We start from the raw sequence: 22,637 nt of genomic DNA, 5'->3' as shown, positions 1-22,637 counted from the left end.
GTTCTTTGTGACAGCTTTTAGGTGCTTTGTCGGCAGGGCCGCCGCCACCCTTACCCCAAAATCCACTGTATCCGTCTACGGCGCGGAACGTTAACGGCGCGGATGCCGGAGCTAATCGCGGCCATTATAGTCAATGCTCTTAAGTCCACCAGCTGCGGACGCAGCGCGTCTCAGAAGCATCCCAGAAGCGTCTCTCCGCTCCGCTCCGCAGAGAATAGGTAGCAGGTCTATTTTCGCCGCTTGCGCAAAGCAGCACAGAGCACTTCGTACCGGGCAGGAAGTCAGACACAGAACGGCATAGAGGATCCGGTCGATTTTCAAAATAAAACACCCTGTGGAGACTCCGCATCCCTACAGTTTGGACAACAATGCCTCTGATTGGATTTTATTTGTTGCATTCGCTGTTAGGCTTGGGCAGCCAATCAGAGGCAGTGGGTGGTGAACTGAACATGTAATTGTGTAATTCTTTACTTTTTAATTGTGTGAAATTTAGGCTATACCTACCAAGTAGGAAATATCAACAGAAAAAACAAATAGAAAGAATTCACTTAATTAAGTAATCCACTTACCCATTGTAGAAGCACAAAGATGAAAATTGAAAAAAAAACATCAATAAGGTAGCACAACTGTCCGCTCCTGAGCCAAAAGAGGACAAATGAACAACAAATAAACAACGCTTCGATTCTGAGGAAAAATGAAAAAGTAACCAACGCTCCACTGCTGAAACGAGTCTGAGACGCTTCCAGTGGACTTTGACGCCGAGCTAGGGACGCATCAAAAACGTGGCGCTGACGTTCCGCGCCGTAGACGGATCCAGTGGATTTTAGGGGTTAGGCTACATGTTACGTGAACGCGTCACCACCGCATCAAAAGCATGATTGCGTGATGAAAACAAGAAAAATACCACCTAAACATAGCCTAACTGTTTAGAAAGAAAACACAGTACAAATAGAGTAGCCTAATGCGCATACGTCCATCTCGCGAATGCACAGTCTTCTTCGTGCCATCTTCACCCATTGGCCGCATTTCCACTGGCCAGCGCGAGCACAGAGGCCGAAATCATGCCTCACGGCACTCCTGTAAAAAATAAATCGCTATACAAATATATCAGACGCTGCCATTTAGTCTTTATTTACAAACTTGGACACCACACGCGGCTATTGACTGACCACGAACAGGTAACAGCCTACTTGCATTTTTCATTCTTTAATTTCTCGTGGTCTTGGTGTTTTTTTTTTGTTTGTTTTTTACAATTAAAACTAAAAGTGTGTTGTAACGAAAGCGTAACTGAACATGTACCGAGTAAAATTACTGAAAATTGATTAGTAATGCCTTACACTACTGCGTTACACGTTACTATTGTAGCACGTTACTCCCAACACTGCAAATAGCCTATGAGTTTTGTTGTAATCAGTGGTATTGTATAAAAGTAAATTAATACATGAAATATAACGTTTAATTTCACATATAGGCAGGGAGCGGGTTCTTTATTAGGGGCGATAGGGCAACGCACCGCCAAAGTGCGAAAGGGACTTTTTCAATCACATTTGCATTCAAGTCACGGTCTGTGCAGTTCCGCCTCTTTTTGGGCGGTTTCACTCTGGCCAAGAATCGCCCATAGTGTTCCCATAGACTTCCATACAAAGATTTTTTTTTTCGTACTGCAGGCACTGCAATATATTCTCTATGGGTTCCGAGAGTGCTAGCACTAATGTGCTTTTGTCATCATACGTGACCCTAACTTGTGCAGCGATTGATGGAAACAAATATACCTCTAAATAATTTTGTTTTAAAACATTTTAAATCCTGCATTAACTTTTCATATGGTATTTTCATACAAGGTTATGTATTAATTTAGATTTTTTTTTTACCTGCAAGATGCCCTTTAAACTGAGGTGACATCCAATAATTTCCTCAGTGCATAACTTGCCAAGCAAGTTAAAAAAAGTCAAGCAAATACTGCAAGGTTGTTTTCATAATTTTCAATATAAACAGTTTCGGACAATATTGATCAGGATATGAAATAACATTTGTTAAATTAAATACAGATTTCTAAAAATTCAAATAGAAAAAAATGAAATATTGGGATTAGCCTATAGCTACCATACATCGCCATTTAGCCCCAAAAATAAAAATATTTGTGGCCATTAGCTATTGCCCAACCCTACCTTATGGCATGCTTTGCTGAATTTTCCAGTTTTAGCGAAGCAGTAATGATACATTATTATAGCTGTTAAATGGTTATTTAACAATTAGCATTCAGTTCTGCATTAATAATTCAGTTTGTTTGCAGCTGACCTCCTCATTTTTTTAGCACCAACCGCCACTGCATAGGCCTATAGGACAAATTATTATATTGCGTTTAAAAAGTCTGAAAAGTCTCTTAAATGTTGAAAATATTATATTCAATCTATTGCATTTTTTTTTATTTTTTTTTTACATCTGATCTGTTGAAATCTGTAAGGATCACGATAGGCTACAATAATAAAGATACGGACTGTATTAGGCTATACAAGAACATTTCTTATTTCAAATATGTGTTTATCAAACGAATCGTTATTGGCATTGGCACTGCACTGTTAAGGAATCGGAATCGGTCACTATGTTAGAAACATGAAGACGCGGGCTCGACTGACTCAGCGCCCGCCTCTGGAGGACATGCGCCGGGGACTCGACACACACGTGATCCGCTCGACACAATCCAGTATGGCGGAACCCGTCGGTGAGTGGATCCGTCGTTGGCGCGCTCTCCAACGGGAATAAAGTCCGGAGCGTTGCGTCCGATCGCGGCGGAGCTTCGGAGAGGTGAGCAGCGATGATTCGCATGCGTTACCCTGTGATTTTCTCTTTAAATGCAGCGATCATTTCAGTAAGAGAAAGAAACTTGTGGGCGATCAGATGAAACAATCAAAACAGTGTGTGTGTGTGTGTGTGTGTGTGTGTTGAATCGTAACTCTCGGAGTAGTTCTATCACGTTTCAGTTTAGTTGTGTAACGTTATGCGTTTACTTCATACCTGCAGGACAATCGTAAAAGCATATTTTTAAAAGTCTGATATTTTAGATTAAGGCATAGCCTATTACTCAACTATACAATGGCCGTTCCACAAAAATGTGTGATCTTTTCATTATTTAGAAAGGTTTGAACATTTTGTCTGTCAGAAAACGATTATAAACGTGTAGGATATATATAGGCCTATCTCATATGCGCTGTATTATACTCTTATGATGACTAATATGTTTGCATGTTTTCATAGCAGTGCTTTGGTTTGACAGTTTTGATTTAACATAATTTTGACTGTTTTACTTGACAGTCGTCAGCTTTTCATGGTCATTCACATATATTAATGAGAGACATTTTAGGACCTGGTAGTTTTGTGCACCTTGAATGAGTCAAATACCCAGTGGTTGATAAAATAAAATAAAAATGCTACATTGTTTTAACTCCTGGTTAAACATTATAGATATCTTTCCCGTGGAGTTCCAAGCAATAAACATCGTGTTCCTTTTTTGTCAATGAAAGTTCTGACGTCAGATGCATAACTGATGATTCTTGTGTCAGTTATGTATCACTTAAAGGGATAGTTCACCCAAAAAATTAAATTCTATCCTCATTTACTCATCCTCATGTTGTTCCAAACCAGTATGAGTTTCTTTCTTCTGTTGAACACAAAAGAAGATATATATATATATATATATATATATATATATATATATATATATATATATATATATATATATATATATATATATATATATATATAAGTTATTAACCAGACAGTTGATGGCTTCTACTATAGAATGTTGGCTTATTAATTTTGCAATGAACAATAATATTAATTTTGAAATGAACATTTACTTTCCCATTAAATTCTTTTAATATGGTTAAGCAGACATTATTGATACTTTAAGAAATGAGTATGCGTTTAATAGTATTGCTGTTTCCCTGTGCACCAATCAGAGAATGCCTGGAGAGGATTAAAAGTTGCTGGGGTTTATTATTTATGTTATGTTGAAATTTTTGTTTTTGTGCTTTTAAAACGGTCTTGACGTAAACGACCAAACAGAACATGAGGGCTGACAAGTTTCCTGGGCTGTTTTGATGTTCTGAGCTGAGTCATGCCGGCTGTGTTGTCCGGTGGTGGTGGTTATATCACGCTGTCGGTCTGCGCTGCTGTCACACGTAGCTGGTGGTTGAAGTTCTAACATGTGGCATCATGCACAGGCATATAAATCCAGGCTTTAATCATAGCCTGTAGGAAACTCGCTCGTCTTTCCACATTCTGGCTCTCAAGGACCGGCCCTCAGACCTTGTAAATTCCTGGCCCCACAGGAAGAAGGTCAAAGCAGCCTTCAGAGAACTTGACAGCAGAGAGTTAATCTAGTTTTGCTTGACCCTAGTTTTGCACTTTTCGATTTCTGGAAACTAACAAAAACATAATGTGCACATGTGATTTTTTGTGGGTTTATATCGCTTGAACACTTTTTAGAATATTTTTGCTCTTTCCTTGAATTACATTTTTTTTTGCCAATGTTTCACTCAAAGATATATTGAAGCCTTTAAAAAAATCCATTTAAATTTTCTGTTTTTCATTATTTTCGCAATTTTATATGGCAAATATGTCAAAATTTATATGGCAATTAGATACCACTGTCCTCTCATCTCTCATGGAAAAAAATATCATTCCATTACTGTAATGCAAAAATAAGTAAAAACAAATTTAAAATCGTCGTACTGGTTTGCTGACTTAAATAAGCAAGTCACTGTATTACAGTGATGAGAATCTGATGAAAATATACTGTTCAGTATAATGAAAATTACACCTACAAAAATATCCAGATGCATAAGTTTATTGAGGAGTTAAAAAGCATAAAAAAATAATGGTCCTACACATTTATAGATTAAAAAGATTTAATTTCTAATTTGTTTGTTATTTGTTATGTTAGAATTATTTTTTAAAGAAATGAATACTTTTTTCCAGCAAGGATCATTCATCAAAAGTGACAGTAAAGCCTTTTGCAATGCTACAAAAATAATTCTATTTAAAATAAATTGCTGTTCGTTTGAACTTTCAAATTATAAACGAATCCTGATAAAAACATATCACCGTTTCCACAAAATATTAAGCTGCACAACTGCTGATAATAATAAAGAATGTTTCTTGAGCAGTAAATCGGCATATTATAATGATTTATGAAGGATCATGTGACATTCAAGACTGGAATAATGATGCTTTGTCATCACAGCTTTAAACTGATTTATTTCGAAATATTACTGTTGATCAAAAAATGCAAGCTTGGTGAGGAGAAATAAACTCCAAACCTTTATGTTTTTTCTATGCTGACATGAATGATTTGCCATTAAGTATAGAGTCCTGCGCGGGACTGTTTTCTTCATCCCGCTCCCGCCCGCGCCCGCCGAATTTCTGACCATTACCGCCCGCTCCCGCAACGTATGTGTTACACTCCCGCCCGCTCCCGCAATATGTATGTCCACTCCCGCCCGCTCCCGCAATATGTATGTCCACTCCCGCCCGCTCCCGCAATATGTATGTCCACTCCCGCCCGCTCCCGCAATATGTAGGCTATGTCCACTCCCGCCCGCTCCCGCAATATGTATGTCCACTCCCGCCCGCTCCCGCAATATGTATGTCCACTCCCGCCCGCTCCCGCAATATGTATGTCCACTCCCGCCCGCTCCCGCAATATGTATGTCCACTCCCGCCCGCTCCCGCAAAACTCGGAGAATTTATTCCCGCACAATAATAGAGATGCACTGACTTTGTGTCTTCTCCCGTCCCGCAGGAAAAAAACGCGTATTTGTATTGCTATTATTAAAGAGATTCATGGGTTTGTTGGTTTCGTTTCCCTGGCCTGCATGTATTCTGATGCACTGATCAGGAAGATGAATAGTAAATGTCAGACTTGCCTTGCTCAGGTTTTGTGCTGTAAATACCCAGTTTGAGGTTCTTTTCCACATCATTGACATCTCCATCATGTCGTTAGGCAACCTCCCGATCCCGCAGGGTTTTTTTTTGCCCGCCCATTCCCGCCCGCAGCAAAGTTCAAACCGCCCGCTCCCGCGAGATTTGCGTTGGGTCCCGCGGGACCCGGCGGGACTCAATCCCAATGCAGCCCTCTAGTTTGCACCTCTTTTCATGTGCTAACAGTTTAACTGTGGGCTTGCCATAATGATTGACATTCGACTCAACTCGTAGTGACTATGGTTGACGTATGGACTAGGTCTATGGTTTAATAAATATTCCTATCATACAGCAAAAAGTTTCTCCCCTTGAATCACATTGTGAGTGAATGCACCGGTATCATTTATCCTGTCTGTGCTTCTCTCTCCACAGATCCAATCTGTGTGGCTTGGCAAAGTAGGATTCTGAAAAACGACAGCGCTTAGTGAATGAGACTAAATGGCAATGTTTAGGCCCACGCTTTATATAGTCTCAAATAACAATTTAAATCAGTTTGAGACCCTCGCTAATCAATTCTACTCCTTAGGGGACATAATTAACAGTGCTGGATGACTCATGGAGATTGGCAGATTGCACTGTTTGCTGCATCTGTGACTGAAGAGGAAAGAGAGGGAGAGTTTGGCTCCGAGGAAAAGTGTTAACAGGAGACGGGGCGTAACTGTAGGTGGGAAATGCGGCTGGACAGATGACAAGTGTGACTGGCGGTCCGTGGAAAGGTTGTCCCCTAACTGGAAAATTGGATGTTTGTCACAAGCAGTGTTATTTAGAGGATTGTCTTAATGTCCCTGAGGGCTTGTGTTGTCTGCTAAGTCTCTGGATATTTGTAGGATGGTGCTTCTTCCTAAAATGAATGTTTTGTCATTTCATATATTCACCCTTATGCTTTTTTGAAATGCAAAAGGAGACATTTTGCACAGAATGTGCAAGCTGCTCTTTTTCATATAGTTAAAACGAATGATGAGTAAAGCAACATTTGAATGAACATTGACTTAAATTCAGTCCATTCCTCACATAATGCTTGCGACTCTATGAGACAGGAATATAGTGCAAGAGTCATATGAATTGCTATGTTTCTTCTGTTATAGTGCTATTTTGTCCTTATTGGAACTTGACCGTTTTTGTTTCACTTTCATCTTAAAGAAATGTTTTACTCAAACTTCTCATTTTGTGTTCCTCAGAAGTCAGTCAGTCAGATATTAGTGCTGCGCGACTAATCGAATAAAATCAGAATTGAGATCTTGATCAAAAAGCAAAGGCTCTGATTTAATGAAATATAGCGTGCCGTGGAGCTGTGTTCTCTTAAACCCAACAGCTCATGATCCAGTGTTTTCAGAATCTCAGAGCAGCTCGGTTCACGTGAACTCTGCAGTTTGGGTCACTTATAATGTGCATTTGAGAACGCAACAAACTTTTAATGAGTATTGCTTATAAAAAATGTAAGAAATAATTTATAGTATTTCATCTTAACGGTTATACTTAAAAATGGAAATCCTATTTTTTTATTGTAATTTCTTATTTTAATATTTTTAACTAGTAAAAATATATAATTCACATTTTTGGCCAAATTGTACAATCATTTTAATTGCAATCGCAATAATATATTTTCTTAAATACTATTTTTTTAATCAATATTTCATCATATTTTAACATTTTGTTTAGTAATAAAAAGTATTATTATTATTAATAATAATAATATTTTTATTATAGTTATACTGATTGATAATCTAAAATTTTTGGCCAATTTGTACAAACAAGCACAGCAAAGGCATTTTAATCACAATTCTTTAGGTTTTTAAATACTCTTTTTAGTAATATTTCTAATTTTAATATTTTGTTTAGTAAAAAATATTATTAGTAACAATAACAATAATATTATTATTATAGACATATTGATGTATAGCCTAATTTCAATATGTTTTGTCAAAGCAAAGGCATTTTAATCGCATTTTTCATATTCCCTTCACCCCTCCAAATCATGCAGCCCTGTATGATATTTATGTGACATCATTATTCATGGTGTTGCTTTTTTAGAGCCTTACAGCACCCATCACAATTTAGTTTCATTATATAGAAAAGAACAATAAATATTCTTTGTGCTCCACAGAAGAAATAAATTCATACAGATTTAGAACGACATGAGGATGAGTAAATGATGACAGACTTATCATTTTTGGGTATTAGATTCAGTGGTTCGAGTGCTGTCGCCTCAGTGTGGAATCGTTTGGTATCCGTGTCACTTTTGGTTTGTTTAAGCGCCCGTTCGGTGTTCCATTGTGCTCTGGCAGAACTTGGCGAGGCTTCATTTGGAAGGGGTTCATTTGGCAATCTGTGTTTGTCCGAAACCCAAGATTGCAATAATGAAAGTCTTGTCTGTTTGTGTGATGGTTTTAATGAAAACGAAGTGTTTGTGGGCAGTGTGTTGGTCAAGGTGGTAACCTCATCGTCACATGACTGTGACCCTTGAAGTCCTAGTCCCCACAACAGCCGAGGGAAAGTGAGCGGTGATTGTTTCGCCCCTCATAAAGTCCAGGCAGGAACACAATCGCAATTTCCTGATCTCTGTTTATCTGGAAACAGTCAGGCCTGTATGGAAATGGAGATGTTAAATTCTTGATACTCATCTGACTATTTAAGGAATAGTTGGCCCTAAAATACAAACTCTGTCAGTATTTACTCACCCTAATGCTGTTCCAAACCTGTATGCTGTTGTTTCCCCCCACCAAGGAATAAGGTGATTTTTTTTTTTATCTCATGTATCTTTTCCAACAGTTAATAGTGTTCATTGCTGTCATGCTCCAAAATAGACATATTAATAAACCCTGTTAGAGGGATAGTTCACCCAAAAATAAAACTGTCATCATTTACTCAGCCTCATTTCATTTCATTCCTTCCATGGAACATGAAGATATTTTGGTGCCAAATGTCTTGAGTGTGTTCCCCTATGCAGTTTAAGTCAGTTGGAATTATGATTCCTAAACATTCTTCAAATGCAGATAAATGCAACATGAGTATGAGTCAATGTTGAACGAATTGGAACTATTTCTTTAAAGAACCAAACATCAATGCATAAAGCTTTTGTGCCATATCTCTGAAAAATCATTCAGGTTGGAAAAGTGGCTGCAAATGATTTATTCCTACACAAAACTATAGTAAAATATATTAGGCCTAGATGATTTCATAAGACGTGGACTATATTATTGCACATAGTCATTTGAACTACTTCTATGGTGTTTGTCCACTTTGGAGCTTGATGACAGCCAGTGTTTTTTTAGTATTATTTTATACTATTACAGCTTTTTATTAACATTTTGAAATATTTTTTATTTTTAGGAATTTTATTATTTTATTTTTCAATATTACTACTTGGGTTTAATTTTTATTTATTTCTGTTTTAGTTTAGTTCAGTTTTTAAATTTTTATCAAGTTTCAGTTTGTGGTTCAACTTAAACTTCTGTTAGTTTCCAAAGCAACGTTTCTCATTTTTGTTCAGTTTTTCATCTAATATGTTATTTTATTTCAGCTTCATTTCAATGAAAAAGTTTTTAATAGTTTTACTTAACGATAATAACCATGATGACAGTTGTAGTTACTGGAAAAGCTGTGTGAAGAGAAAAGCCGCTGTTCTTCAAAAATGTTCTTCTGTTGTGTTCCGTGCAAAAAAAAGAAAAAGAAAGAAAGGAAAAAAAGCTTGAGAATTTGGAACGCCATGAGGGCGAGTAAATAACAGAATTTAATTTTTCAGCTTTTACTGAACACTTACTGCATCAAATGACTGGTTAAAACATACGCAATCTGTTGCTCACCATCCCATTTTTTAACATGCCTTGCACTAGTTTACTCTGCCAAAACAAGACGTCAGTGGTTGAGCGAATTCCTTAAAGCATTTGGCCATATAGTGGCATGAGAGTAAATTTAATGGCACAAAACACGGTACCACGTCAGTCCTGGAAAGAAATGCTGAAAATCACTGCCTGCCTGCTATTAGATATGGAGTTCCTTAGCAATACGCTTCCCTCTAAAGTTGTGTAACTTTGTCATTTTAATGGAATGTGACACACAGAGCTTTAGCTGGGGTTTAGTCGAGGCAGAGACATTGGGATAAAAGAGACACAGCTGACTTCCAAAAGGCATTGTTGATTCTCAGCTTAGACTTATTCATGTTAAACTGTAAATGGTCACCCTCATCAAAAGCATGGTCATTTAAGGTTTAAGCATTCATTAGCTCTTCTAGTGCGGTGTAATGGCTAACTGGTATTATATTTGTCCTGCTGGTGTTTGGTCCTGTAGCGTACATGAGCGAGCAACGGTGAGTATTGTACAAACACAGACGACGTCCTGTCATATTGGATCGGGTTTCGTTTTCCTGCTGAGCTCAGTAGAGCGGCTCTTCTGTTCGGGCCTGTCAGCCTGTGTCAGATCTGCTCCTCTGTGATGGTCACTCTAGACGGCCCGCCATGTTTGGGTTTGTTTTGTCTCAGACGGGATGATGTAAGGCTGAAATGCCGCCGAGGGTTTATGGTCCCTCGGGTTAAACCTGCACCCCCAGACATGAGCAGTCAGGGCCAGTGGACGCTTGACCGAGTTTGGCTGATTTTTGTCCTGAAGCGATCTGTTAACATGGCGCCCCGCTTCCTTGACACACTTTTATGTAAAACTAGGCCACCATTCCTATTCCTGTTTTTAAAAATGTCTTAATGTGTATGTCTATTTGTTATGTATTGGAGGGTTCCCAAAATCTTGGAAAACCTGGAATAAGTGTTTTTGAATGGCCGAGGCTGATATTTACACAGCTGGAGCACCCTAATGGTGATATGTCAGTTTATAAACAGCAAATATGAAGGCCATGAAATTGCTGAATTTAAATGAACACTCAAAATCCCAAGAAAAGATGTAAAAAGTATTTGACTACAGAAAAAGTAAACTTTTTCTTCTTTCCTTGGCGATTACCATAATTTTCGTATGATAAAAAAAAAAAAAAAAGCTATGGCTGGCTTGACTACCCACCTTCATACTGTGAAAACAAATAATCGATATATTAACGATACTTTAATTATATATATATATATATATATATATATATATATATATATTTTTTTTTTTTTATATTTATAACTATATATGATTTTTTTTCTTTTCTTTTTTTTTCTGAAAATCCTTTTCCTGGCAATATGTGAATGTATGTGTATATGTATGTGTATTATCTATATTTATTTTATATATTTATTATTATTATTATTTGACAACAAATTTTTTTATTTCAGTTGTGGTTGTTATATATATATATATATATATATGTATATGTGTATATATACCAAATGTTAATGAAATTATTATTACATATTATTCATATTTATATTATTATTTGACTTTATCTGAAATTTCCTAACCATTCCGAAACCAACATTTTGGTATCGAGCCAAGTCTAGTGCACTTTCATACGTCAGAAACCCGTATAGACAGATATGTTTCATTTAAATCCGTTGTGTGTGTGCATTATCTTATCATTTATCAGAAGATGTTTTTTCATTCTGTTAGAAGACGCCTCTGACACTTGAGAAGTAGGAATGAGTGGGATGGCCAGCTAGCATGAAAACCAACCGCTTGAAAAGATCAACACTTACATGCAGTTAACATGTTTTGACAGTTATATGGGGCAATGTCAATTCAAGAGAAACCCCTTTACTAAAATAGGTCTGAGCTGAGAATAGCAGCGGTACTCCGGGGGAAACGTCTCCTTCCTTGCGGCTCTTCAAATGCCACTTTGACTTTTATATCAGGGGTTTCCCTCAAGTCAACCCTGCGGTTCTCACGGTCACGCTGGTCTTGCTGCTGGGTCCATTTGTGGTTTGGGACGAATGTAGTCGGTCAGCGATCTCTGAGCCATGAGCGAGTAAGTGACTGAGCTGTAGTGTTCAGTTCGGGTCAGGGAGGAAGCTCACTCCATTAAACACTCTCAGGAAAACATTACGCCTCATGTAGACGGACAGAACTGCAAATGATGTTAGAGAAGTGGGTTTCTTTGGCAGCTCTTAAAGGTGAAGTGTGTAATTTTTGTGAAACTTCTGTTTTCCACTGTTCAAGCACTGTTCAGAAAAATAGTTCATTCACTGAATTTAAAGGGGCAGTAACTCTTTTGAAATGGTGGTTTTTAATGAATGAAAAATAATTAGTTTGTGAAAAATATTGCGTTGGTCAAATTTGTAAATATTTATACTTACTGTGGTTTTTTTACTTGTGGTTTGATGAATAATTCAAGAACCTCTTTGAATAATTCAATGGATTCCATTAACAGGACCAGTTCAAAAGAATAATTTGTTCACAAATAGGTATTTGTTCACATTAAAGGTATACTATGTAACTTTTGGCTTTGCAGATTCTACTGCTTGTAAAACATTCACTACTAAGATATATAACCTGTTTAGATGGAAAGGATCTCAAGCTGACTATCTGAAGACATTACTGTAGCTATACCCATTAAAGGGGACTTATTATGCCCTTTTTACAAGATGTAATATAAGTCTCAGGTGCTCCCAGAATCGCTTGGCTGTTTGCACGGCTTTTTTTGTAACAGCGTGCGTGGCGCCGCATCCGAGGTTGAACAACTTCTAGCCGAATCTGCCCGAGCATGCACGCTTCACCGCACCGGCACCCAGTTTGCGCGTCTAAATTGCAAAGTTCCTTGCAACGAATCTTTTTTTTTTGTTAAGGTTTTGTTTACTGTGTGTGATTTATTTAAAACAAAGCACGTTCATTGCAATGTTTTTTTTTTGTTTTGTTAAGGATTTGTTTACTGTGTGTGATTCATTTAATGGAAAGCACATTCACTTCTAGTTGTCTTGCTGTTAATTTTAAACAAACGTAGAGCAAGTAGCTAATGAGTGTCTGCTTGTTTATTCAAACTAAGTTGTCCTATAACAGACGAATGTCGCAACGCACAAAAATAGAAAATCACTCACTGCACTTGATTGAGTAACTTTAGTAGCTTTAAAAAGAATACATTTCTTGAATGCTGAGCAAATACTCATATGAGGAGATAAACATGGTGGATTGTGTACAGCTCATTCAGGGGAGGAGCTAAGATAATGGAATCATAATCGCAACCAAAATCTTTACATCCTCATTCATAAATTTGTGATAAAAATATTATAAATAACTGTTTCTTCAGTTGTAAACTTTACCTACAATTATGTGCACAAATATGTAATTGTGGCTTGAGTCTCCGCCCTTGTTTTCTCACATTTACTCGAGATCCTTACCCACTGTGTCCGTGCACGTCCACTTTCGCTCTGTTTATTGCGCTCACGGGGCGGGAAGGGCGCCATGTGAGACGTGATGACAGCAAGTGCAAAAGCCTGCCGGAGGAACTGCAACTAACTCCCTCCAGTACATGTAATCCACGCCACCTGGCCCGAGTGAGAAGCCATACTTATTTTGAGAGGAAAGTTGGAAAATCAGACGTCCCGTAAAGATTGTGTGTGGTTCTGCGGAGACGTGCTTCTCTAAAACAAACAGATTTATAGAGTACATGCTTCACTTAATTCTGGGGCCTGTGATGCAACACCTTTTTCATGGTGTGCGCGGAAAAATTCACGTCAGCTTCTTTGGGAGTTGCAAAGATTAAATCACATTTTCTTGGCATGTTTAATTGGGATGGAGTACTTGCAGTTTGGGATTTTTGAGGGCATAGATGTGTGGTTTGGAGTCGTCTCTTTTAAAAGCAGACATGCCTTGTGTGATGTTTCCCTCGTCTCAGCAGGTTTTGGGTTTGACAGAATTTAGTACAGCACTATAGTAAAACCTGTGCGTATCCCAATTATTCATGCTGTAGGATACATTTTAATAATTTATGATGAGATTTGCTGACATTATGAATCTTATGCTTAATTGTTTTCTTATGGGTCACTATAAAATGACAATTTTATTATTAATTTACAAATTAAACTTTGTAATGTACATCCTTGGTCCTATTTATCCAATGCTTGTTATTCTAAAGGGAATATTGTTTGTCTTTATAATCTTAAATAAAAATGTAATTTTCATTAAACTAGGGATTTGAAATCGAGGTTTGACAACTCCGGTAATTCCGGCGTCATTATGAATGCCCGTGTGGCCGTGCACATTTTACATTTTACATTTTACATTTTTTTAAAAACCCTACCTTATAAATTCTTTAACTTAAAGGTTTGTTGAACGCATTCCACATTAAACTGAGGAGAACATGTGTCTTAGATCTGTGCATCGATTTATGTGTGCATATCCTACAGTTCAATTTATGTAGAATCATTACTATTGCATTCTGGTTCAAAAAGGGATTACTTTAAGGAGCTAGTTCTTTTGAGTTAATCTGTTAAAAAGACTCATGAATCATTCTTGAATTCACTCACATGGTGCATACTGTCTGAATAGGTACTACATTTGAAATTGAACTTCGTGGCCATTCAAAAAACATGTTTATATAGTATGAATTTGGGTAGTATGAATGAAATTCATCTGACATCTGCCATGTAGTCATTATCATGTGACCTACCAGGGTCAGTTGTGTTGCTTCACCTCAATTCATTAATCCTCTCCCGTGGCCTCATGGGATAGTAAAGTGTCCATTGAATGTGCACTTCAGAATCTCACCAGAAGAAGTAGGTCATCCGGGTACCTTTTGCCTACTGTTTTCTGAAAACTATGTAATAGGACATACTATGTCTCATACTGTTTTTCGTGAACTATATAAAAGGGAAGTATTCGATTTTGGACGCAGCTACAGATTCTAAGCAGTTTCATAAAAATAAGTCCTTATATTTATCCTGTTCAACACAATATGAACCAGATAACTGTTGTTGCATTGTGTACTTAAGGCATTTGTATTTTTTTTTATTCTATCTTTGTGACCTATTATTGTCTGATGGGGTTTTCTTCCTCAAAACTCCCAAAAGAACTGTTTTGAATTGTTAAGGTCCTGAAATCAGAAATTCTCTCAGATTCCCATCCCCATTAGCCTTACCCTGCCCTACTTGCCAGAAACATGGTATTCGGGTAAGCCTACCCTCACAGACTGAGTGATTTTCCTTTACTCTAGGCCTCATTCCTCTTGGAACAGCTGATGTTTATGGTTACATAACTTGGCTAAGCTGTGAAGTCCTGCTGTGTGCTAGACTGCTCCAGATACTGTTGTTATGCTGACAGACAGGTTCCTTTGTTCCAGGTGGACATAAGGAGAAATGTACACACTCTTATTGTGGGGCAAGCTGCGTTATGTCTGCTTGACATGTGATTGTTATTGTCAGTTCTGTTAAGCTTTGTGACAGCAAATATGGAAGGCTGGGAAGGGATGTGTCAGCGTGGCAGATTGGTAAAGGGTGGTTTACACTCGCCCCGCCGCGTGTCAAAAATGTGTCACTGTGTCCTTCTGCTCTGGCCTTTGTCATGTATTTACACTGTAGAGGGAAAGCCCACTGAAGTGACGTGCACTTCATCTCTGGCTCTGTTAGATAACCTAGTGTGCTGCCTACATAGGGTACATTATAAGGCGTTCCCAACGTTGACCAAAAGCTAAATTAACATTGCATGTATTATACTGAAGGTAATCCCATAAGGTGTTTTTCATATGTTGTGCTTATTGTATGTCGAGCATTGCAAATCACTGTCTGGGTTATATTTCAGTTCAATATAGGCAGCAGACAGCAAAGCAGCTCATTAGGTAATAAAACACAGCCATTACATAATCTCTTTTTTTTGCTCTTTTGACAGTTCAAGCCTAGTGAAGAGGAACCAACACGCAGAGCTGGATTACGTCCAGAGGGGGCGCTATGAGTTTCTGAGATTGTCCGTTCTTTCCTGTCCCGCATCTCTTTTGACTCGTCTTTCCATCCAACCGTGGATGGTGAGCAGCCAACGAGTCCCAGAGGAGCTGTGAGGTGTTTCTCACATCCTCATCTGCCAGGACACACTCCTCATATTATCAACCCAGTCACTTCAGAAAGTGCCGTCGCAGCCACAATGAGTTCCCACAGCCGCCCAGGTAAGAGCTCTTTGTGGCCCTTCAATGCTTTTCATCTTAGGTTACCCGTCTCAGAACAAGATAAACAGTATGGAATCAGCTCCGATCGGGTTTCAGTTACGTCTGTCTGTAAATAAACCTTTTGTGATCCAGATATGTGCCATTACAAACCCGTTTTTCTCTGTAGAAGAGGATATTGTTTCTCAGCTACAGGAATAGCACGTGATTGGGCTTTGAGGGTTGAGAATCAGCCTTGAGATGCCAGAAAAGGCTTTTGAGCAGCTTTTTGATTCGCACTCAAATATCTGTCCCCTCGACTTTGCCAAGGCCGCCTTGTCCAACTGTCAGCTTGAGGAGGAGTTTGATTATTCTTGGAAAAAATTGTAAGCGGTCTGTGCTGTCTCTTTTCCTTTATCTTTCCTCTTCTCTCTATCTGCTTATATTTTCCTTTTTGAATCCTTTTTGTGTTCGCAGAGGAAAAGGTCATAGAGTTTCAGATGGTTTCTTTTCACTGAATCATCCGCTGGACAGATGAGCACTCGGTAGTTGTACTGGTTCATTCTGTGAGCCATTGGGTTAGTAAATGCGAGGTCGGTTACAGGGATTATGCAACAATTAATGATGTGGTTGAAATCCAGGCAGTTCAATGGGAATCTTCGTGATTGTGAATTTTGTATGAGGGTAAACGATTTCAGCACGCAGGTTTCAGGTTCAATTGGAACCTGACAACAGAAAACAGCTTGGTTTGAAAGTGACTTCAGTTTGAGCTGTACTTGTGTCCTTTGTGATTGTAAAGTTGTGCGTCAGTGTTAAATGTATTATAAAGGTACCATGTAAAGCGACCTTGAGCTTTGGAAAGGCGCTATATAAATAAAACTTCTTCTTCTTCTTCATACATCATACACTATTGACAATAGATAATCAACCTTTTTGCATGCAAAATTTCGCCAACATTTTGCTAAAAGAGATTGTGGTGTTCTTAGCCTAACCCTGCCTTTACTGTGGTAAAATCACTGTGCTTTTTGTGTCCAGCTTATTACATTTATTAATAAATATAATACTGAAAAATATCAAGCATCAATATCAACTGTTATCTACATTGATAATAATAATAACTGTTTCTTCAGCACCAAATCTGAATCTTAGAATGATTTCTGAAGGATCATGTGACTCTGAAGAGTGGAGTAATGATACTGAAAATTCAGCTTGGCATCACAGGAATGAATTACATTTTAAAATAGAAAACAGATATTTTAATTTGTAACTATCAAATGCAATTTGTAATAAAGATCAAATAAATGCAGCATTAGTGAGCATAAGAGACTTCTTTAAGGGTGTGTTAACATGTTTGGTTTGATTAAAACGTTTAATTTAACGGTCAATACTGCTTAGAAGTGAAAAGAAAACAAGCAAATCCGAAAAATCCGAAAGGGCTAAAAATAAATCCAATAAAACGGAATTTGAGAAAAAATAAAACGGATTTCATAGGGCCCTATGTTAGTGCGGTTTATTTGAATAAGTGTGAACGCTGCCATCCGAACCCTGGTGCGCACAAAACAAGCGGATCAAGACCGCTGAAAATATGGGTCTCGGCCTGCTTCCAAACGAACTCTGGTGCGTTAGACTGAAATATGAATGCAACACGGACCAAAGACATGTAAACAAACCAAAAACGGGACATAATGTCACAAGATGCGACCCTAAAAACAACAGAATACCTATGTTTTCCCGTTATAGTCGCTATGTTGCCCATCACAGGTATCAGAACCACGTCTCCTCACAGGAGAGCTTTGTTTTGTGTGTGATGGAGGGATTCCTGCCGCTGTTTTGACTCCTTTACACATTTTATCACTGTTAAAAATTACAGTGTGAACTCTAAGCAAACCAGGACTAAATGTATCATTTTCTTTCTTGGTCTGGACCAAAAGAACCAAGAGAACCGAACTACAAGTGTTAGCACACCCTAAAACCTTTGAACTGCAGATTATGTATGAGTATATTCAAATATTTACATAAAATATTGAGAGGTTTTCATCTGAATATTGTTTCATGTGATGGTGTTGAGAGCAGTGTTTTGCTCCACATGAGTAGATTACAGAAACAACACTCATTAGCCAATCATCTCACTCCTGATCGTATCAAAGGGTTAAAGACTTCGTTGATGGTCTGTGTTGGTAATCCAGGGTTGAAGTAATGGTTTTGTTCTCTCTGAGCTGGATTGGAGATTTGGAGGCCTGATGTCATCTCTCAAACATCCCATCCACTAATCCGCTTTTGGTCCGAAAGAGCAATTTCAGCCAAGGATCGCCAGCATCAGCCTAATCTGCTGTTTCTCATCAGAGGAGGTCTAACCCTGATCTCACTCACTCACTCACTCACTCACTCACTCACTCACTCACTCACTCACTCACTCAATCAATTTTCTTCCACATCACATTCTGTTGACATTACCCAGTGTGCCTAAGTCTGAACTTTCTTTTCGAGACCCCTCCTTCGAATCTGTACAGAGAAAGTATTTAGACACTTCTAGTCTGTGACTTAATAAGCAAAAATGTTTTTTAAAGCTTATTATTGGTGGTACAGAAAGCATTTACGAATGCAAGTCTCGGGACTTGCTCCATCGAGAGCAGCTGTTTGATTGTCAGCTTGCTGCCCTCGTCCCATTAGCCACATGAAAAGCAATGGCTGATTTGCCAGTAACGATGAATATCGCTTTAGCGCTCTGGGCTTGTATTTATTTCAGTACCTTAGAAGCTTTTGCCTGAGGCTCTTATATCTCTGTGCATTTGAAGATGGACAGCTTGATGTTCTTTCATTTCTCTCCAGAGCTTCTGGATTGGCAAACAGGTTTTTGATCCGGCCATATCAAAAGTCCAGACTTCCTTTGGGAATATCTGGGGTTGAGTTACTGGGTGATGGAGCCCATTGTTTTCTGTGTACCCAGTTGCATGGACTGCCCAGTTTAGCCCAGCAGGCTGACATCATGGCTTCTTGTCTACAGGCTTTACTGCTCCACACAACTGGCACTAATGGTGTGTTTGCCCCAGGGCGGGCGGATGGGGAACGCAACTTGATCCAGATGCAGACGCCGGTGCACCAATACAGCAGACTCGTAATCGCAGTCTGTCACTGTTTTTAGTCTGGCCGTTCAGCTGCAAACCTGCCTGCTCCTCAGTCAATCTCTGTTTATGCCGCATTACTGCCACCATCGAGTCTAAGAATAGCTCTTGAGAAGTCTTAACTCGTAATCCCTTCGCATGAAAGAACCTAGTGCTGTACAGTGTGATTGGCGCGTTTTAATAATCCTTGAATAATCTGATTCTACCTAAATTGTTGGTTAAAGTATCAAATTGGAAAACAATTCAAATTTCATTTCAAAACTATAAATCATGTCTCATCCTGAGACTTTTCTATGTCTTTTTTTTATACATTAGAAATGTTAGAAAGATAAAAAATAACAAATTACAGCAAATCATCTTTTTAAGTGAACTGAATAGGTCACTTTCTCTGACAGGATTCACAAACTTTCACTGATAATTTGTAATGCTAACACTTTTTTCCAGAATACTTTTTTAAAAAATTTTTTTACATGCTCTACTGTTCAAAAGGTTATGAATAGAATTTTTGATGATTAATATAGATTAGATTAATAGACTTTTGATGAATAGAAAGTTCAAAAGAAAGGCATTTGTTTATAAGTAAAATTATAATTGTCTTTTTCGATCAGTTAAACGTGTCCTTGTTGGATAAAAGTATTCATTTAAAAATAAGTTATTGACCCTGAACTATTGAACAGTAGTGTTTACACTTTTGGTGCCTGTAAACTTGCGTCACTGTTCTTTCTGTCTTGTATCAGTCTTTGCTTTCTTGCTTGCTTGCAAGTTTGAGATTTAAAATGAGAATGTGGAAAATATGTCCTGATATTTACGAGGGGCGGACAGATTTACATGGTTGAAATGTGAATCATAATGTGTTTTTTGTAAAATGTGAGTACACGGTACAGTGATAGATTCATGTTTTCCTTGAATTTTTTTTTTTTGCCATCAATAATTCCTATTATTTTGAATTCCACTGGCCTGATGGAATGCTTGTTATATGTTTTATTTAGTAGGCCTAAACGCATTACCACATTATGTGCAATACAAAAATAGTGGGTAAACTTATTTTGGCTGTTGCTGTTTTTTTTGTTTACTTATTATTTTGAGCCGACATTTTGTTGGGTGACTTCATTTGTTCTAGTCCTGCGGTCATTGTTTAGAACTATTAAACCAATTTGTGTTGGAACTATCTTGTTTTGCAGGGTTTAATCATGATATTTGAGTGCTTTTTGTGCCTCATTATGTGTAATTATTTCCTTCTCGGCATTCAGGGGGCAGGTTTTTCAGGGAATTTTTCCTTCCCCCATAAAACCCAAACTATGTCTCTCTCTCTCTGAGTTCCAGTCAGTTTGTCCATTCATTAAATAACTTTGTGTTTCTCTGCCAGATTTAAGGCTGGTTAAGCTGTTGGGAGTAAGAGAAAATTACCATATTGCCAAAAGGCCATGACGATGTGAGGTCATTTGAGTGTTGTTAAAAGGTAGCAGGTATGTAGTTCTGGCTATTGGTTTTGTTTAAACATTGATTGTGTGTGTGTGTATTAGAGATTAGTCAGCCAATATTACATTAGGAATATTGCACAAGCAATAACGTCAGCTGCATGTTCTCACTCTCTTCTCTCCGATGGTGAAGTGAAGTGACGCACACCCGCCTCCTCTCACTCCCTCGTGCCATTCACTCCGGTTAAATAGTGCTTGTATTGTGCATCATTTTACTAATTCCCACAGGTTTAGCGCTCACACCAAAAGGGTGCATGCCACTGATCTTTATAATTGACTGATTTACAAATGAAAATGAGTATTTAGTTAAACACAATCAGCTCTGGAATGTGAATAGTTAAGTAAGATAACGCATGTTGTGTAACAGAATATTAAATCCGTGCATAAACTAGTGTTGTCTAAATTACCGACTTCGGTACCAAGACGATATTGACATTTTTTAAATGTGACGCTTTGAGCGCTGTTGAGCGGAATCGTAAACACCTCGGAATGGCCATTGTACTCACGCGCTCATCAAATATGTCTGGGATTGGCTACAATGATCAGCGCTTCAAAAACATGTTGTAAAAATATACATCAATGACGCTCTTCAGCGATCACTTACACAGATACACACAGGAGCGTTTTAAAGCAAGCGTCTATCAGCGGATTGATCCGCTGGCACTGATAGACGCCTGCTTTTGCTTTTAAACGCTACTGCTTTCAAAACACTTTCAAACACTTCCGTGTGCTCTCAAACGCTCCCGTACGTTGATCATTTTAGCCAATTTACAGACATATCCGATCAGCTCTTGAACACAATGGCCAAGCAGAGGTGTTTATGATTCCGCTCAACAGCGCTCTAAGCGTCACATTTTAAAAACTTACTGTATCGACTTGGTACCGAAGTCGGTACTTTTGACAACACTAGCATAAACTCTTAAAGTGACAACAGCCTAATATTCCCGCTACTGTCTCCAATGTTAATCAAAGAACAAAAGACAAAGAAAATAATTTTATGCTCTTGACTGAATAAATTTGTAACTTTAATTGTAAGCATTAATCTGTATTTAATTTTTACAATGAAGACTTTCCAGTGTTATTTTACATTTTATTACTTTAATTTCTGTAGTATTTCTAACCTGAATACTGTATACTCACCTGAAAATCTAACAGCCATGTTTATTTCATCTCTCTTTTCTCTATTGCATTTATTTGTGCTGTTGTTTGAAATGTATTTGTTCTTATTTTATTACGGTCATGGGCTACTTTCCATAAGATCATCTCTCAATGCAAATCAAACCAGCTATTTGGCTAAGTGAAATAACACCATGTCAATCTCTAGGTATGGTGAAGGGTGTGTGATGATGTGGGGCTATTTTAATTCCAAAGGCCAAGGGAACTTTATCAGGATGCTTAATATAGGCTACTAGATCTATGAAACAACTGGCCTTTAAAAATCAAAATCTGCCTGCCTCTATGGGAATTGAACATAGGGGTGTCCTGACTTATGCCCCCTGTATTTTAATGAAGAACATTTATTTATTTACGATACATTATTCATTCACTAAGAAAATTGGTGTCCTTTAAAGGTTGGATTTTTTTAATTAAGGCATTAAGATCAGTTTCCAAAAGATTATTTTATAATTCCTATTTTTAGTCAACTTTAGCATGGGTGTGTTCACATATGCTAAGCACTGTAACACTGAAATAGACCTGCTCATTATCATGGTATATGAGACCTATATGAGACAGTTGCAATATAGACCAGAAGAACTGCATTATGTAAGTTGTTTTCATTTTTCATGTTTGTTCAGTTGTTGTTGTGCGTCATACCTTGAGGTTTGTAGAGAGTTTTTCCCTCTTCAGATCTTAAATCATAATCTTCTCTGTTTATGATTTGCATGTCGTGTGAAGCCTGTTTGTACGTTACATCCTCACTTTTCATGAAGGGATCCCATGCTCTGGGAACCTCTGTTGATAGAAAAGTAAATGATATAGGAGTGGTCTTTCATCATGAGACCTATTTTTATCCAGTTTCTCAGGGCCCTTTTCCTCAGAAACGTGAACGTTTGCCATGTCACATGC

The 22,637-nt window shown here is 38.0% G+C and overlaps 1 protein-coding gene across 2 annotated transcripts in view; it reads left to right on the top strand.

Moving 5' to 3' along the window:
* hdac4 (histone deacetylase 4) overlaps positions 1-22,637 on the top strand; it is a 260,715-nt gene that overhangs the window by 33,384 nt on the left and 204,694 nt on the right. The window contains exons 1-2 of one of the 2 annotated variants that reach the window (XM_077215663.1): positions 2,671-2,805; positions 15,724-15,994. In XM_077215663.1, coding sequence (XP_077071778.1) covers positions 15,973-15,994 — 22 coding nt within the window. In that variant the 5' untranslated portion in view covers positions 2,671-2,805; positions 15,724-15,972. Of the gene's footprint in view, positions 1-2,670; positions 2,806-15,723; positions 15,995-22,637 lie in introns of those variants that run through there. The other variant, XM_077215662.1, reaches the window with a different exon arrangement.

Source organism: Siphateles boraxobius, unplaced genomic scaffold (genome assembly GCF_051911475.1).
Source record: "Siphateles boraxobius isolate OS27281-9 unplaced genomic scaffold, OSU_SipBor_1 7, whole genome shotgun sequence".
Lineage (NCBI taxonomy): Eukaryota > Metazoa > Chordata > Actinopteri > Cypriniformes > Leuciscidae > Siphateles > Siphateles boraxobius.
The sequence above is the reverse complement of the archived record's forward strand: the minus strand, read 5'-3'. Positions and strand labels throughout refer to the sequence as shown.